Genomic DNA, 18,689 nt, shown 5'->3' with positions numbered 1-18,689 from the left:
TTTTTTCGTGTGCAATATTATGATGAAAAAGTGGGCTTAAATTTTTAAATTTAAGTTTCATTTCTTTAAATAACCGTGTAAACGTACATGGAATATTTGTTATATTTTTTTAATCATCGAGTGAATATTGTGTTACTGGAAAGAATAAAGAATTACGTCAAGCGTGCACGTGGGTGTTAAAATTGATAAAATCTCGATGAATTATATCTTTACAAAATCCGCCAGCTTTACAAAAACACATGCAACCTTTGACATATCTAGATTCAAAAATATGAAGATGATGTATGCAAGATACGCTAAAAAAGAAAAAATCGTGTACGAATTTAAATTAAATTTTAACAAGCAGTTATCTTAAAATTCTCTCGTGAAACTTATTTCTCACCGAAATGACGATAAAATCTGGATATTTTTGATGAATTATGAAACCAAGCTCGATAAACAGTACGAAACATATAAAACGAAATATATAAAACGATAGTCACGAGAGGAAGAACTGTTCCTCGCGGTTGAGAAGGCGTAGCAAATAATTCAGTTAGGGGAAGATTAAGAGATGAAGTATTTCTGCCTTTTATTTATCATAAAAACGAGATGGATTAATTCTCGACATGAGATGAGACAAAGATTTCATTTTAGGAGTATGAGATTAAAAAGTGTGCAATTTTAAACATCTTTTAATCACGATTCATTTATAGAAAGATTAAATATCTCCCTTATTTTGTCCATGGATTTTTTAAGCGACTTTAGAGATCGATTGCTCCTTTTTTTTTCAGAAAATATTTCTAGTCATCGAGTACCTATAATACCTTGAAAAAAGAACGCAATGTGTTTCTTTTTCTATTTTACATGTCAATCGCAAGAAAATTATCCGTAACATCCGATACTTTTTACGAGAATTGTGCGTGTCACCATAGCTAGATAACGCATATTGCGTCACCTAGGATATTTTTTTTTCGGTCGTAATAACGACACATAGCCGCTAGCCGCGCAACGCGTCATCCTCGATATTTCAATAGGCTGAAACTTGATACGATCTGATCGATAGTTCGTCCATATTGTTGCCACGGGGTGGGAACGTGCCGCGTATATCGTTACGTTATGTAACCTGTTAAGTGGCTTGATGTTGTTACGGATTTTCGAGATTATCGCGCACATCGGGGCGAATAAATCTCGTTGCATTCCGTAATTTTACGTATTCGCATCCCGACAATTTTCTATTTATTTATGTCACCGTCCTGACGTCATGGCGCGCGTTTGACGCTGCGATAATACGACTAACTATTCGTCTCGTATATTTCGAGGCACGTTTTTTTCTCTCGTGTTGCGATGCGACTTAAAGACGAGACATGTCGGTTCTGTTTCAGATTCTTCTACCTGTACCACTTTTCCTTCTACGCGTACCATTATCGATTTAACGGACAGTACAGCAGCTTGGCGCTCGTCACATCTTGGCTCTTTATACAGGTGAGTAGTTTATTATTGTGTTATTTTTTTCATATCAATATACAGAGTGTATCTGAAATGATGCGCTAAACTTTAGGAGCGTATTCTAAATAAGAGCGTAGGTCAAAATAAGACTTTCCCCTATAAATATGGGTCCGTAAATGAACCCCCCTCTGAGCTAAAGACTCCTAAAGTTTGGGGAAAAAATTAAAAATTGGTTGTATTTCAGAAAAAAAAAGTTTTGACGTTACCTATCACCCTCTCTTGAGAGATAAATAAATTTGCGTTGCGGGTGTTTGGTCAATTTCACACATTTTCGAATTTTAGCTCAGAGGGAGGTTCATTTGCGAACTCATGTTTATACGAAAAAAAAGTCTTATTTAACCTCTAGAATACCTCTTAAAGTTTAGTGCATCATTTCAGATACACCCTGTATATGATATCAAATTTGTTCATTTTATTTTAAAATCCGAGTCGGTGTTTAAGATACGATCTCGTAAAGCGCGGTCAATGACAGGACACAAGGATATAGTAGTCGGGGATAAATTGTCTTGAAATTGTGGAAACGTGCTGATGACTGATGGTGAGGCACGAATATTTATGCGGTGTACGTATTTTTGGATTAAAATGGCGCGCGCCCCGTCACGAATCGTGAAATAATCGTCCCCGCGATAAAAACTCCACCACGGAAATAGAAAAGTTCTCCCGAGAAAAATTGCTCTTTTTCATTGAGACGGACATTGATCACGAATATTCCGTGACCTACTTGCGAGTAGTTGAGCCGATACGGTCGGTCTAAGTTTAGCGAAAGATTCTTTTCTTCCCCGGCAATCGAGCTGCGTTTAAAAATTGTATCGTAGGTACAACATTTTCTCTCTTTCCGAGGTATAAGCACATTTTGACAAAAATTTCTTAGAAACTTTGTTTGTATATATTTAACCCTTGGATAATTACTATTGCTCCGTTTGTCTAAATAATTCGCGTACACGCGTAAATAAACTAAATTTGTTCAGCTACGTTAAGTGAAAAAATTATGAATGAAAATTTCATGAGAACAAGTCAAATTTTATAGCGTTGCATTTTGGATAATTATATTCGGAATGGAATATTAAATAGAAAGAGAGAAAGAGAATGCTGTAGAGATATAGATTGTGATTATTGTTCAATGTGGCTTCTCGATACATTAAATAATGTTAATCCCCATCATTGTTCCTACATTGCATTAATTAATGTTGAAAACACATGAAATGTTGATTAATGTATCTGAAATATATATGAGAGGGAAATGTTAAAATAAATGAATCAAAAAAAAAGAGAGAGCGGCTTATTTAAAAAATTTGATGTTTCACAAGGTTGATGTAATGGATTTAAGACAATTAATTCGAAGCGCAACTAACCGAATTTATTATGCAATGCGTAAGAATCATGATGCCGGGCTTATGACGCGAGTTTGCACTTGCGCCTTCAGGAATAGCGTCGAGAGATAGATGAGGGAAAATGGGGAAGCACAATATTTTGCATGCGATCCCGTTGGCTACTGTTGCAAGTCCTGCGATTGACAGCAACGCTAGCGCAGTACGAAGAACGAGCCGTGGTCGCTTGGCTGGATAGCCTAAAGCCGCCATCGCTCAAACTTAAGTTACGTAAACGCAACCGGGACAATGCTCCTGACAGCTCGATCGATAGAAATAATTTAATGCGGCTTCTTGGCTCCCATATACAAATGCGCATAAGGTTACCTTAAATGCGGACTCTCCTTCGCCTCGACAAGGGCGTGTCTCGTTCTTTTCATTAAGAACGCCGTCATTTCCTTTCAAGTTGTGTGTGCGTGCGTGAGAGAGAGATATTGTTATTTTCCGAATATTCCATTAGGAAATATATACGCTATTATGTCCCCTTAAATTTCGCTCGACCTTTTTCTTGCAATTTTGTCTATTCCTTGAAAACATAACGAGTACCTGGAATTTTCTTTATCTGGAAAAATTAGAAAATTCTTATGAAATTTTATTGAAATTCGAGAATTTAAAAAAAAATTCTCTTTTTCATCATTCTATCTTTATATTGTATAAAACAATCAGCAATTCATCCGTTGGCCAAATATATTGTGTATTTAAAATATATATATCTATAAATATATATCTCTGTTTATATATTTAAAGTCTAAATAGAATATAAAATGTGCGATATGTATTTTTAATTATAATTTTTAGTGATAAAAAAATAAAAATATTACGTAGGTGAGAAATGTTTACCTTAGGAAAACTATTTAGTTTATTTTTCTTTAGTACACTTTCAAATCCAGCACATGAAATTTCAGTGACATTTCATTTTTCTTTCATCTAAATGAAAAGATTAGAAAACGCACGCGACAAAAAATTAAAAAAAAATTGCATCAACGTTAAATCTCTAAAATCTACTTAAAATTTTGAACAAAAAATGGAGATTAGGGAATTTTTGTACTAGATTTGAGTAGATTCTATTTGGGATAATTTTTATTCATCACATCGCCTTATTTATTTTTGTCTTGTAAATAAAATGGGTCGATTTACTAGTTTAATTGTTATATCATGTACGTGATATGACTTTTGTCTTCCTCTACATTTCGTAAACGTCATGTTCGATAAGAGTCATCGGTCGCACGATTGTACGTCTATCTTCGTACCTAAGTGGAGTATCATCTATTACGACAGACACGATCGATCGTAATAGAACATTTGCTATAAGCCGCCGGAATTTCAGAAACAAATTTGCCACTATGCCAATAATACGGCAGATAATCTGATTGGGAGGGCGTACTTTGATAACGCAATAACTTATAATTAGATGATCGCGATGGCCGTATTAACAGGTATTATTATAATGGCGTTACAATAGATAGCCGCTACGTTAATAACTACATTCGATATGTATTGTGTATATTTCACGCGTAAAAACTGAATACCATTAAAGTTTAATGGAGTGGTTAATTCACTCGATAAAAGGTGTAAATGCATCACGATGCTACGTCATTAAGCGCTTGGGAAAAAGATTATATTATTATGTTGTATTCACCGTTCGATTGTCGGACACATTTATAGTGATTGTTGATCATTCTCGGTATTGCCGAGTCTAATTTAACGCGACTCGGATGTATGTATCTTTGATAAATTTTAGATTAAGCGTAGTGTTTAAAAATGATTGCGTTTGATTGAAATCGTTTTCAATTATTGTACGGACAATGCGACAATCCTGCAAAAATGCAAGTGGTGCATTTCGGATTTTTTGGAGTAAATCTTTGAAAATCTTTGAAAATTTCATATCATTTCTCTCAACATCAATATATCGTATAATAAGTAATCCGTCGATTAATTATCTTTACACGTGTAATTTCGTCTTTGGTGCAATATTTTATCGAATATATACGCGGTGCAGCAATTTTTTTTCCACAAGCGCGTAAACGAAACGACGCGTCGACGCAACGTTTGAGAACGTGATCGAATATATGCTTTGTAAATAAACTGGCTTAACCCATCATGTCACGGTGATGACAGTTGTTGCCCTGACAAACCGGGTTACAGATTCGTTAACATGATCGATCGTTTAACGAGCGACAATTATTTCCTGGCAATGAGTTTACGAATATCGCGTGGCGGTAAAATTCGAAAGGCTCCGGGGCACGTCGGCCGAGAATCGTTTCGATTCCCGGATGGCAAAGCTCGTAGGCCGGCTGTTGCTGTAGGTCAGATTTTAGCCGATTAGCCCCGCGGCGTGATTATACGTCGATTCGATATCGGTGTCATTGGCGTTGATTATCCGCCAAACGAAAACTCGATATATCGTCCCCTCCTCTTCCCTCTCCCCGATTCCTTCCGCTCCTCGTTTCCCTCGCCCGTCATTCTTTCCCGTTTACCTTGGCCGATCCGCTCCCGCTCATCGCGAATCTTTCCACCGGTCTTCTTTTTCTCAAGCGGCGCGGAATTGTTTCGCTCTCGCCGATGAATCGCCGGGAATGCCATTTCCTTCGCATCGTCGACAGGGAGAGGCCGAGTGGGAGAGATATCTATTTTCCATATCCAAGATTCTTCCTCTCGCTCATCCCTTCCGCGTCCACCCCCGCGCATCATTTGTTCGCCCTGGATTTTTCTATTATTTTAAATAGAGCATCGGAATCGAACAATTCTCATTGGTACGCGTGCAATTTATTTTACATCTCTATAAATCATTCTTTTAACTCCCCGCTCCTCGCGTTGATTCGATCGAGGGATACGCGGATCACCTAATAATATATATGTATGTAACAGACGAGGAGAATTTAGTTTCGCGGCGAGTAAAGCGAAGCCGCGTTATTGCGATCTGCGTGGATCGGCAGAGTCAGGCTCGAATGAAGCGATGGCGGATGAGAAAGAGAGCGCTCTGATGTAGAACGAATTTGCCGAATTTCCATTTAAATTTGCTAGGCGCGAGCGGACCTCACGCACGAGTCTCACACGCGTGGAGAGCCGCGTGATATGTAGGTATATCCTCGCCAGGTAACAGAATTTTTGTTTCTGGCTTCTTCGGGCTTCGTTCTGGCTTCTGCAACGCGAAGAGAAGCGATCAACTTTGGTGGCACAATTCCAACTTTACATAATATTACATAGATTGTACGCGATGTGATAGATCTCAGGGAGAGAGATTTAGCCTAAAATGACATATCGCGCACTGAGAAAAATCGTTTGATTGCACCAACAAGACATATATGATTGAAGGCATTTTGGTTAAATCAAACAAGAATTTCTAGTTATCATGATAAGACTCGATTTTTTATAACTAGAACGTTTCATAGATTTTACTATAAGGATTTGGTTAGTATTTTCTGGTTGGATCTATCAAATTTCTTGTTACATTAATTTCCTTGCTTGCCTCTTAACTTAACTCGTATTCAATATTTGCCATGAAATGTATATAAAGAACTAGTATTATCCAAAGTATATTTTTTTTTCTTACGAGCAATAGTGCCAGAAAGAGGACGCTAGTTCTCTGATTGCGTGTATTTGAGCTGCATCCTCTTCTTGCACTGTTTATCAGTTTAATTTCTAACAAACTGAATTTAAAATAATTTATTCTCACAAACAAATAATTTATTTTAACAAACTGAATTTAAAATAATTTATTCAATAATCTGGATTGAATTTATATCCAATAATCTTGTTGAAATTCAAAATATTAAACAGACTTTTGAAATTAGATGGAAAAAATTTTAGACGACTTGGCGAGTTTAGTATTATTAACCGGAAAATTTGGTAAATTTAACAGGAAGAAATTAATCAGATTCATCTGGTAATTCCTACAAGAATTCTGGTTCGTCCATTTTCCAACAGACATACCGGTTAAATCTACCAGAATTCTAATTAATGCAACCAGATTTTTTTCTCAGTGCAGGTATAAGATCAAACCAATTCGTCCACTGACATTTGGATTTGCGATTGGCTGACTCTTGTAATGTTTGATGAAGCCGGTCTAAGAGTTGCGTCAACGTCATCGCAGGTCGATAATTATATGACGTTAATATCGACGTCAAATTTGATACAATACAAATAGTCTAGTTATACGAGAGATGTAAGGGTGTCATTTTACCTATATGATCCTTGCTACGTTTTTACTATGAACGTTATACAACTCTATAATATAAATCTAGCCCCTAACGATTTTCGAATTACTTTGAAGATTCGTTCCTTCTTTACGTTTCAGCACTCGATGCTGTACTTTTTCCATCACTACGAGCTCCCGGTGATCCTGCAGCAGGCGCAGTTACAGCAACTCTTGTTTCGCAATCACGCTCAACCTCAGCAGGCGCAGCCAGCGACGCCCAGCACGGCTCCGACCACCCCGGGTCCGGGGTCGACGCCGTCGTCGCCGACGACACTCTCGCCTTCGTCTTCTCAGAGGCCGAACGTCGACACGACGACACCCACAACGGAGCAGACGCAGCACAACTACATCAGCGAGCTGTCCCAACTCGATCCGGAACCTGGCGATCCGGAAGAACGACACGCGAGCGCCGATACCGAGCAAACGTCCGCGCCGACGACAACAGCTGATCGTCGAGACGATTCTGTTCCAGGTACGTCGTGACTTGTGTACCTTAACGTTGTGTTTCCTGCAAACTTGCCACTAGTTTACGAGGGGATATTTTTCACAAAGGGATATTTTGATCAATTTCTCGCAACAAACGTGGTGCTTGAATGATCGATAAATATATATTAGCAATTATTTTCAATTTAATTAATTTCCCGGTTATATAAAATTGTCTCCTCCGTCCTACCGCGAAGCAAGTCGTTTTTACTTTAATTAATAATTTGACAATCGTACTTTTAAATGTAATTATCAGTTGAATTTTTTTATCTCTAGGTGACTATCTATTTTTTTTTTTTTTATAAAGCGTTTATGCGAGGGGATTGCGAATAAGTACAAGTGAAATTTTATCCCATAGTACTAAAGAGTTAAACGTGCTATTGGATATCGTATATTTGATCGAACTTCGATATTCGTACTTTTTCTGTGAAAATGCATGTATAGAGGAACAAATTGAAACGATACATTTAATTATATATTGGCGCGGTGCATGCGCGCGCGTAACATTTATTGAAACTTTTGTAGAAAAATTGATCGATAGAAAAATTCTTCTCTTCCTTCGCGACGCTCGTTCCCGCTTAATTTTCCAAAGTACATTAGGGTACGCGTACGTTATTGGAAATAACGAGAATTTCAGCCTCGAGCGCGACAGATCGATAGAGAAGCGATGGCGGCGATCCCGAGAGAAACGCATTCGGATAATTTTGAAATGAAATCGTTGTAACGTTGTAATCGTCAGTAATTCCGTGATTACACGTTTCGCCCGTGTCGGCTCGCGAGGCGCGCGGCGTTTCGCCGGTTTAGAGTTTTGAATGAGCACTTTGTAGATCCTGTGTCACTGACACTCGTCGCTTTTGGAGCGCCTACGCAGTTTGGCACGCGATACCGTGCTATCGTGTTTCAATTCGAACGATCCAACTAGCACTGATTATTTTTCTGGGCTTTTAATTTCATCTCTCGTTTCTCGCACTCGTGGATAATCGATAATCGTTTTAACGCGCGCGAGCGGGCGAGCGATTCCCATCGGAAACCAGTTTGTTTACAGCTGCGGTTTGACTTACAGAGTCGCGCTTACACCGTATCGACAGTTTGACTTTTATTACGGATATTTGTTTTCGGAATCGCGTTAAAAAGCCCGACGTATTTTTTTTGTTCTTCCGCACGTATTCCTGTAATCAGGGGGCAATTTTACATTGAATCGCAGTGTCGGAGGACGCGACGGGGTCTTCCGTTGCGAAGACGGACGCGGTTCCTCCAGCCACCGGAGCTACGAGTTCGTCCGCCGAAGGCTTCGAGGTCATCGAGTCTACCGAGGCTGTACGTAAAGAAACAACGTCCACCGAGGACCGGAAGGAACATTAGACTCTGCCTCGGATGCACGGCAGCCAGAGCGAAGAGAGCGAGAGAATCATTTCCGCGGACCTTCTCCCGCAGAGAGATTTTCCGACGCAGTTATCCTGGAAGTTATGTCCTGTAAAGTAATGCAAATATGCTCTTTATGTAAGAGACGAACCAAGGTTCGATTCTGATGAGGACGTTTCCTCGAGCGCTTCTTCATGTTCGGAAACAATGGACGAAGAGAGGCAAAGATTCAATATTAAGCGCGTAGTTGTAGATTAAATCAATTATCAATGGGAATAAAATATTATCGGAGATATCGGATTTAATGCACTCGGCAACTCGATGTTAGATTCGTTAAATACGATAGCAAAGGTTAGCTGTTACGAATGTAATTTCAGGAGTGAGACACAATGTATAGTTCTTCTTAATGCAGTATTTTGTAATATCGTGTTTAATGCTTGGCGAGCGCCGTTACATGATGCGTGAGGTTTTACATTAATCATCTGTACAAAGATGCGTTGAAAAAATGCAACATACATTACTTTAAATGTTATCTTTTGATTGAAACATTCTTTGTCTTTCTCTTTCTCTCTCTCTCTCTCTCTTGTTTATTTTGTAAATATGTTTTTTATTATACAGAGTAATATATAATTCCTAATATATTTTTCTTCTCAAAATATTATAATATATTTCTATTTTTAATTATTCTATTTTTAACTATTCTATTTTATTCATTTGACAGAAACTTTTATAAATATTTAAATCACGCAAAGATAACGTAGATGAAATCAGGATCTAACTATTATTGAATCGCGAAAACTTGCGCTAGACTCACTCGAAAAACACTACAAGAGATTGTATTTAAAATTGCGTGAGACTTACATCGAGATTGAAATTTGATTGAAATGCGCCACAATTTTACGTCCAAATTTTATTTTATGCATTTCAAGCATCAAATCTCTTATTCGCATTCTTGTCTCTGCACTCTTCGTCTCTTGAAAATGTTAGGGAAGCGTCAGCGAGGCCGGCTGATAAAACTACAGTTTCTGAGCGCAACAAGTCAGAGTGCCTTCTTTGGAGCATTCTTTCGCCGGAATCTTCTTTGGCTCCGTTTCCGTCAAGCGGATGCGGGATTTTTCTCGCGAGTAGATTTTTGTATCCAACAACTGGCGATTCAATTAATTACATCGATAATCACCGACAGATCGCATTGATATAGTTGTACATAAATGTGAGATTCATTACGCGATCAATTGCAGCGTTTTTATTCTCCTTTTAATTCGTTTACGACGATTGTGTGTTCGCTTACAAGGAAACTCGTGAAATTCTGATTTTGATGAAACTTTACGTATACGTATGGAGGGGAGAGACAAAGAGATTAATTTAGAAATTTTAATACATCTCTATCTAACTATATTGATAAAATTTTGAAAAAATAATTTTCTCCCAGGTACTTTAAAAAATTATTTTTTTTTATGTTATTACTATGATTAAATAGAAGTGTTTTAACCGTGAAATTTGTGTATAAACATTTTTCAGTATCTCAAATAATTTAATATTCGAGATATAACGAGAAAAAGTTGCTCCACATATGAGGTTTCATCTGCTAAAATCATTTTTGGACAGTAACTGAAAATTTCTAAATTTGTTTATCCCCCTCTCTTCCTCCTATATGTGTCTAAAGTTTTGTCAAAATCAGAATTTCCAGGTTCGCGCAATTCCCTCGTCAGTCAGACGATGACTTGACAGAGGATTAATATGATAGATACGCGATCAAATTTTGGTTCTGTTGAACACTTAATTTTACAGGATACTACATCAAGCGCAAAGAGAGCTTGGTTGCGCGAAAATTGTCGCGATGTGTAAATTCGTGCGCGATCAATCGCGCGTTTATTGAACAATGTTACAAGTAAGGACATGGCAAATTACTGAAACGAATAGAATTGATAATGCACGTGTGCTATGATGCGTTTTCCTTCTAGTTTTTTATCTAATATATTTTTACGAGGTCTGGAATGTGTGTCTGTCCGAATGTGTTTCTCTCGTCTCGAGTTATTTATCACGAATAACGAAATCTTCAACTCGCTGTTTTGTAATTAACCCATCGGTTTTACGCGAGTTTAATCAGCATCGAGTTGTGTGGAAATGGTAAAATGTAACTAATCTAAAATGTAATACTAATAAAGGGAAAGAATAAGAGGAGAAGGGTGGAAGATGCGGCTTGAGTAAGGAAATCGCTTCTGAATGGAATCGCCGATATCGCGTTCATCATCTCGACGCATTGTTACTTATTAGAATTAATCGTCGTAATTGTAAGTTTACTGTATAATATGTATCGTTTCGGAGTCTGATGTGTCGTCCAGTGACGTATATCGGCAAAAGTGGAAAGAACGTCTTGTTTTATTACGTGGTGTGCGTGTGAAGTTGGACGGATGGGCGCGTGAAACGATTGAGCTTTGTAACAAATGTGATGGCACGCTCGCAAATCGTGACAATTGGGGCGTCAAGAACGTATCTGTCATACACTTGACATACTGTACCAGCGTACTGTAAAATATACATGGTTAAGCTACATAAGAAGCTACGCGAGAGATTTCGATGCGCATTAATAACAGTGGTGGAAAAAAAGCACATTGTCGCGCGGGCAGACTTATACACGTGTGCCCGGTAACATAGGGTAGATAGAAAAAAGAAAAGAGACACGATTTGTTTAAGAATTACCATGTTGAGTGTGTTATTCGCCGTTTTTGTTGCCACCTTGTCCCCTTCCTAGCAGAATTATATATTTGTAGACGATCATGTTACTGTAAAATATCTCTTTTCTCTATTTATACAAGTAAGTTTCTTTTATAGTTGTACATAATACCGGATAATATTGTTACCGTTATCCTTACTATCGGCTATTCTTTCGCTGTTATTATTATTAGATTATAAATAAATGCAGAGGTCTCATATATATATATATATATATATATATATATATATATGATACTGCCTCGATTTATTATCGATTCGTGATTGTCACTTAAGTGCATTAACTGTTTTGTTTCCCCTGAACCGACGCGACGAATTCGAGATTTAAAAGAGATTCTTGCGAGATTGAAATTGATTGTTCAACTTGGAACGTAAGGGCGCACCGAGAGGAAGACGGGAGGGATGTCGGATTCCAAGTCCAAGTCGTGCGGGATGAAATTGAGAGAGAGAGGGGGGGGGGAGAGAATGGGATAAACCGAAATAGACAAATAGACACTGGTATCCCTTTGAGAGAATCAAACAGGTGGCGTAGAGCACAAAGATAACGCGATAGAGCGAACGAAGGAAGAGAGTTGGAGAGAAGGAGGGGGAGGAGAAGGAAGAAGACGAACTGCGTGGGTGATTCGTGGAAATGTCCAAAGAGACACGACACTCCTACAAATGTAGCGATTTATTTTCATTAAGACATAATTAGGAGTGAGTCGCACAGTGCGATCCGATCCGCTCGAACCCTCCATTTCCTTGGAATCGCTCTGGCGAATACACGTACGTCACGTGCCATTCGAGCTTATGCTAGTATTTAAAAAGATAATAATAATCTTAAAATCTAATAATCAAATTTTAATCTTGAAAATAATCGTTCACTTGTGGCATTTTCCTTAAAAAAAGTATCACAGAAAATTCATCTTGTTTGCGCTTCATCGAGATTTATCGTTAAATTTTTTATTAAAAAAAATTTTTTATTTCTCTCAGAAATGTATGATAAAAATTAATGTAGCTATTCATTTTTCCATACATTTATAAAAATCGCGTGTAAAATTGGACTATTTGATTTTTTTTTTTTTTTGCAAAATATAGCAATCAAAGATCTGGTCCCTCCATAATCACAAAAATACTATATCGATTCTCCTCATTTTCTGATGAATATAAAATACGATTGAATCGTGTAATTAATGAAAATACAAGTAAAGAGGCATATTTCTCAAGTTCCTTTAAATAACTATAAACACGTTGAACGCTATTAAGGGATGCGATTGATCGCTATGTGCGGCGCCGATTCTTTGTGTTCCAGCTGGAAAAAGCTAAAATAAACAATTCGATGGAAAGAACGGGAAGAAGAGAAGGAGGAGACGGCGGAGGGGAGGATATATAGTAGAATATATGTATCGACGAGCAGTTACAGGGCCACTTCCGTGTGTCCCGGAAACTCGCGCTGAGATTCCGGCTCGCAGTTGCAGAGCGACAGCGGGAGGGAGGATGGAAACAGAAAGCCCACGGGGGCTGAATTTGCATCCAGCAAAGCAACCTCGGACTACTTTATTTGATTGCCTGCCCGCAGGGCTGCCTTCTGTCCCTACATGGACGAACCTACACGTATCACTCCGTGTTTCTATCCTCTCTCTTTCTCTCTCTCTCTCTTTCTCTTTCTCTCCCTTTTCCTTCCGCCCTCTTCTCGGGTTCGCATCTTATTTTTTATCTTTTCCATCTCATTCTCTCTCGTCATTTTGTTTCTTCGGACTAATCCTGCTTCCTTCTCACTCGCACTGCTAGATTTCCATCGGAACCAGAGCGGCGGTCGCGTAGAAACACACTTTTTTCTACGGACCATGTAAGAGCGGCTTGTTCGTTCTTAAAACGATTTTTTTTCCTTTTCCGATTCGGACCGTGAGGAAGAGTGGGCTGGTTCCAATCTCTCTAATTCCCTCTTGGAAGTAAGGCTCTGGAAAAAGCTTTATATTGTTGATGGTTTCACAATTTTAATCGCAAAATTTCATTTTAATTTTACAAAAATATATATATTTCTAGTAATATACATATTTCTCAGAAATATACATATTTCTAGCAAATATAATATCCTATTAAAGCATAGAAAACGAATACATTTAATTTGCGCATACATTTACAATTTCACATACTTGTATATTATTTTCGGAAAAATAAATTAGCTTGAATAATATATGAAAAAATATGTAGAAAAATCTGCTTTTAATTTTAAGTGGATTTTATCGTAGGATTTAAGTGCGAATATTTAATGAGAAATTTTAATACGAAATATTTTAGTGCTGCGGATGTATCAGTTTGCCGCTTAATCAGGTGTAAAACGCAAAGGCGGCCCGAGATGGTGGCGACGACAGTGGCCGAGGCATCGATCGGTTTTCGTCCTATCCACCGACGATGCTCGACGTCGAAATAATCATCCGCTTTAATAAAAACGGCTTATCCGCGAAACAATGGACTGTCGTTTGCAGGACCGCCAAGCACATGGCGTCGCGGTTTGTCTTCTGTACGCGAGTACCTTGTTCGCTCGCTCGTTTTAGTTTTATCCCCGTTACGCGCTAAAACAAGCCATCTTAATACGAGGCCGCTCTTCGAGTTCCGCGGCGTACCTGAAATTAAATCGCCTTCTTGACGCAATTACAAGCTTCATTCTTGGCAGCGCGATGAACGCTATGCTTCGGGTTCTATAATGAAAAAATTCATATCGCGAAAATAAGCTAGCGATTTATTGATTTTGGAACTACCTCAAATTCCATCAAATCACAGATTAGATTAGTTTCTTCTTTATTGGAATATTTAGAAATAATGATGGCTGTTTAAATAGATTTTTAAAAATCGATTGCATTGCAATCGATATATTTTACGTTTCAAAATTGTTACCTGTTAAATGTTACATGTCAGAAATACGTGATGCGAGGAAACAAATATATATAATTCGTCAATTAGAGAGAATTCTTCTTAAATTATAAAACATTTTAAGTATAATGTAAAAGTTAAACGAGTTAGAAATAAATTTATAGCGCAAGATCGCATCGTACTTTAAAAATATTGACGCTATCTTAAAGTCGAGTTCTCGATCGAGGAACTGTGAGCATCGGGGATGAACATGGACAATGGATTAGTTTCTGCGGTAAATCTTAGTTGGACTTTCTCCTGGAGAGAAAGAGAGAAGGATGGTTTGTTTCATTTCTATTTTTGGTTGCTCGATAATCCCGAGTCTGCTTTCTTTGATGCATCGTAAACTGTGCATTAGATAATCGCGATTATGTCATGTTCATTGTTTTGAGTTGAAAAAAAAAACAGAACAAAGAGAGAGAGAGAGAATTTTCATACATGTTTGCTTGAATTACGATTGTATTCTTTTAAATATGAAATAATAAGATTTTATTAGATTTATATGCAAAATTTAAAAAGTATAAAAATTCTTCATATGTAAAATATCTTTATATTTAAAAATAATTCTATCGAAATTATAAAAATTTTCCATATATAAAATGTCTCGATATTTAAAAATAATTCTATCAGAAATTATTTCAATTCCATAACGAATAAAAAGGAAATAATGTACTATTATAAAAAATGCTATTAATAATTTCTTTTTTTTTTTATGTATTTTTTCTACATTAATTTAATCTAATATTATTAGTAGATTTTAGCTTAAAATGGGATTAAAATGAACCGCGATATATCCAGCCATTTAATTTTTTATAAATTTATATATATATATATATATATATATATATATATATATAATTATTCTCGAAGAAGAGAGATTTATGGATAAAAAGTAAAATTTTGAAAATGATTGATTTAAATACTTTGAAACTTCCAAATGAAATTTCAATTGTGATAAGTGTTTCTTCGAACAGAGACACATATTCATTTCATTTGAAAACATATCTAACAAGGTGCTTTCGTTCCGTATGTATCTTTTTTGTTGGCTCGAAATACTGCATAGTTTCGAGGGGCATTAGGTACGCGTTTTCCCGACTTTAAGCCGAGCATCGCCGGGGGAGATCTCATTAATTAGCTAATGGCTTGCCAAGTCTTCTCAGGTACATGTACGCCACGTACGGCGCACACGACGAGTGCTAGTATTCTTTTGCATATTATTAGCAGTCGCGAATTTATTCGTTTAGTAATACGATACGAATATCTATTGCAAATGCGATATATAATTGTTATTGAACGAACAGCGAATTAATTCTGTATTATTAAATTTTTACAATTGCGAAAGGAAACTCGGCAAATGATTATAATGTAAAAATAACGATTGCGTAATATTATTGTTTTGGCGTCTAATCGAAATGTCACAATTTGCGTTGTAAAATTATTAAACGTTCGATTTTTATTTTTTGAACCGTGATCAAGTTTATTTTGCGCGAATGCGGAAAGCGCCGCAGGTGATACGCGAGGGCGACAATATGATTCCAGATATGATTCTACGCCTATGCCAAAGGGGTCCGCCCTTGATTTCCGCCAGAGGTTACCAACTTCGTGCCTCCCGGTTGCGCTTGATCGAATTAATCCATTCCCAATCTAATCAAATCGGCTGAATGTCTAATTTCACATACGATCTGTTTTCAGTAGCGAAAACCGTATTGATACTTTCGTAATTTGCTTCGAACGCTGTACCTGGAGATGGCGAGGAGAGAAAAGAGGGATGAGGGGGAGGGGGAGAGACACCAATAATACCCAATTATTGCGAATGTTCGTGACAACAATTGCACAAATGGGCGAATACGTAAGTCATTGAAATGTGTCGTATGCTTTATCTTTTTGCATCCGATAAAATATAATGCTCTTGTCAGCCTCGAGTATACGTATACATATGTCGAGAAATCAATTTGTTGCATTCTCTATCCTGTAACGCTCCTATAACAAAAGATTCTCATTTTTGTGATATTCGTATGGTGATATACATACGTGTGCGTGTGTGGAAGAGAGCAAATGCATAAAAAGCACACATCGGGGAGAGACTTTAAAATGTCTCAAATGTAGCAGAGGAGGAAAACAAACATTTGCGTTTGTTAAAATCTCCCCAAAGTATTTCAATTCGACTTTGGCATCAATATTGCCGTGTATTGTTTTCGATGAATTCACTATCTGATATCTTATTCCATGTTACATCATATACTCCAAGAAATTCAGAATATACGATTAATATTTTTAAAACAAATATTCAATGACGAGGCTTCAAAATTAAGCTACAGTTTGTACTTATAGGAGTCTAACGTCTTGTCTTTGATTGATGAAGCGAACAAATCTGAAAATAAATTAATATCGTGATTTTTTTCAAAACGAAATGTGCGACGATGTGAAAAAAGTGTAGGTAGTTTCATAAGTTACACATAACCGATAATAATAGGGTCGCCTGAGAATAAGAAAGCAATTGCATTATTATATTGTAAATTTTCAAGATTAAATGAGCAGTTAAAGTGATTTTTTGTAGCAAGACAAGTCGCAATCTTCATTCGTCAATCTTCATTGATTAATTCGACGGTATCATCCAACTGACAATCGATTATTAGAGCGACTAGCGTCTTGTTTTCCACAAGAGATTCAACAAGGGTTGATTTTTCGATAGTAGCCCATGTGACTTATCGCTCTCGAAATCTTGCTTCGCCAAAAGTTTTCGATAATTACAAAAATTATTTTGTAAGTGCAAGATACAATATCTTGTCGCTATATCGAATCAAGTTTTTATTCCCATAAGCACTTGGCTAGCGTACAAATGTGTGCTGATATAGGATTTATACACTCGATTCATTATTTTCTCAGCATATACCGTTTTACGGCTCGTACGCCGGTCGTTTAATAAAGCGAATGGAACATTGAATATATACGAGAGATTGAGTTTTATACGCAGCGAATTATGACTATATACTTTTTACGCGTATGAATTTCACGCCGAATCCCCGCAACGTTTTAATGAAGATAACGTACCCGAAGTACTTCTCTGACAAGCATAACTCCTATTCGCCGGGTTTCCTCCCGGCGTTATTATATGAGGTTCAATGTTACGCTATGTCCCAATTATAAAGTACTCATTGTGCGTCTGAAATAGCGCCAGTTCCCGGAACACGATGGAATTTTTAATACACCCACGATATTCCTCATTAGTTGTATAATTCATTGTTAATTAGATTATAGACTAAATTGAATTAGCGCATATACGTTTTTATCATATCTCGCCGTGTATAGGAGCGGAAAGCGTTTATTCGCTGCAAGTACGCAGTTGCCGTTGCATTTTTTTTTAACGAATATATTGATGAATTACGTTTAAACGATAACAATTCTACGCGTCATTCTTTTCTCCATAATTTTATTATTTTAGATAGCGATCGTGTCCGTTTATCGATATCGATTGCCGCCTATCAATATCGTTGGTCGCGGTGGAACGTGTCGATGAAATATTCGGCTGTACGGTTAGAACGGGACAATAACGCTGATCTTTTCGGTGAGGAAAGCTGGAGAGGAAGAAGTCGAGTACGATTGATCTTGGAAGACAGATTCGCTACTCTTCTTAGGATTTTGTAATGGCAGGTTATTCCGTTTGGTTGAGCTTCTTCTCTTCGCGGGAGACGCGTATCTCTTTGTTACGTAGGTGACACGAGCGTCGAATTGGAAATCCTCTCCTGTTAGTCCAAAGTATTTTCCGCTCAGATAAAACAAGAGCTCGCGATGTTTCCTCGCGTCGATATACAAAGAGGAACAAATATAATTGCCTGGTGTACAAAGGAGAGGCTAATAAAAAAAAATGCGTGCAGGTACGCAAGCAAAAAGCCGTGAATCGAGAGGATGAAAAGGCGGGGATGTCGGAAGTGACAGTGCGAAGGAAGCCCGTTTGACGTTCGAGGAGGTAGTTTCGAGTTCTCATTTATCGACGTAGACGAGAATATACTACAACGAAATTGTCGTCGGCTTTTAGCCCGCGAGAAAACGACGACTTATTATTTATATATATATTTACTGTTGGCGTTGCTTAATTAATAGACTCGCGCATCTCTGAAAGATATCGTACGTTTATAATAGTATTAATAATAAGTAATAATTTTAATATG

At 37.4% G+C, this 18,689-nt stretch overlaps 1 protein-coding gene across 4 annotated transcripts in view; it reads left to right on the top strand.

Moving 5' to 3' along the window:
* The window catches only part of LOC105255541 (membralin), a 73,857-nt gene extending 60,253 nt beyond the window's left edge, over positions 1 to 13,604 (top strand). For 3 of the 4 annotated variants that reach the window (XM_011264858.2, XM_011264855.2, XM_011264861.2), the window contains 3 exons: positions 1,362 to 1,461; positions 7,150 to 7,522; positions 8,738 to 11,594. In XM_011264858.2, the coding sequence (XP_011263160.2) occupies positions 1,362 to 1,461; positions 7,150 to 7,522; positions 8,738 to 8,895 (631 nt within the window). In that variant the 3' untranslated portion in view covers positions 8,896 to 11,594. Of the gene's footprint in view, positions 1 to 1,361; positions 1,462 to 7,149; positions 7,523 to 8,737; positions 11,595 to 12,919 lie in introns of those variants that run through there. The other variant, XM_025408115.1, reaches the window with a different exon arrangement.
* Positions 13,605 to 18,689: the final 5,085 nt, after the last annotated feature.

This window comes from Camponotus floridanus, unplaced genomic scaffold (genome assembly GCF_003227725.1).
Source record: "Camponotus floridanus strain SB8 unplaced genomic scaffold, Cflo_v7.5 scaffold2, whole genome shotgun sequence".
In the NCBI taxonomy this organism is placed as follows: Eukaryota; Metazoa; Arthropoda; class Insecta; order Hymenoptera; family Formicidae; genus Camponotus; species Camponotus floridanus.
Note: the sequence above shows the minus strand (reverse complement) of the source record. Positions and strands in the feature narration are given on the sequence as shown.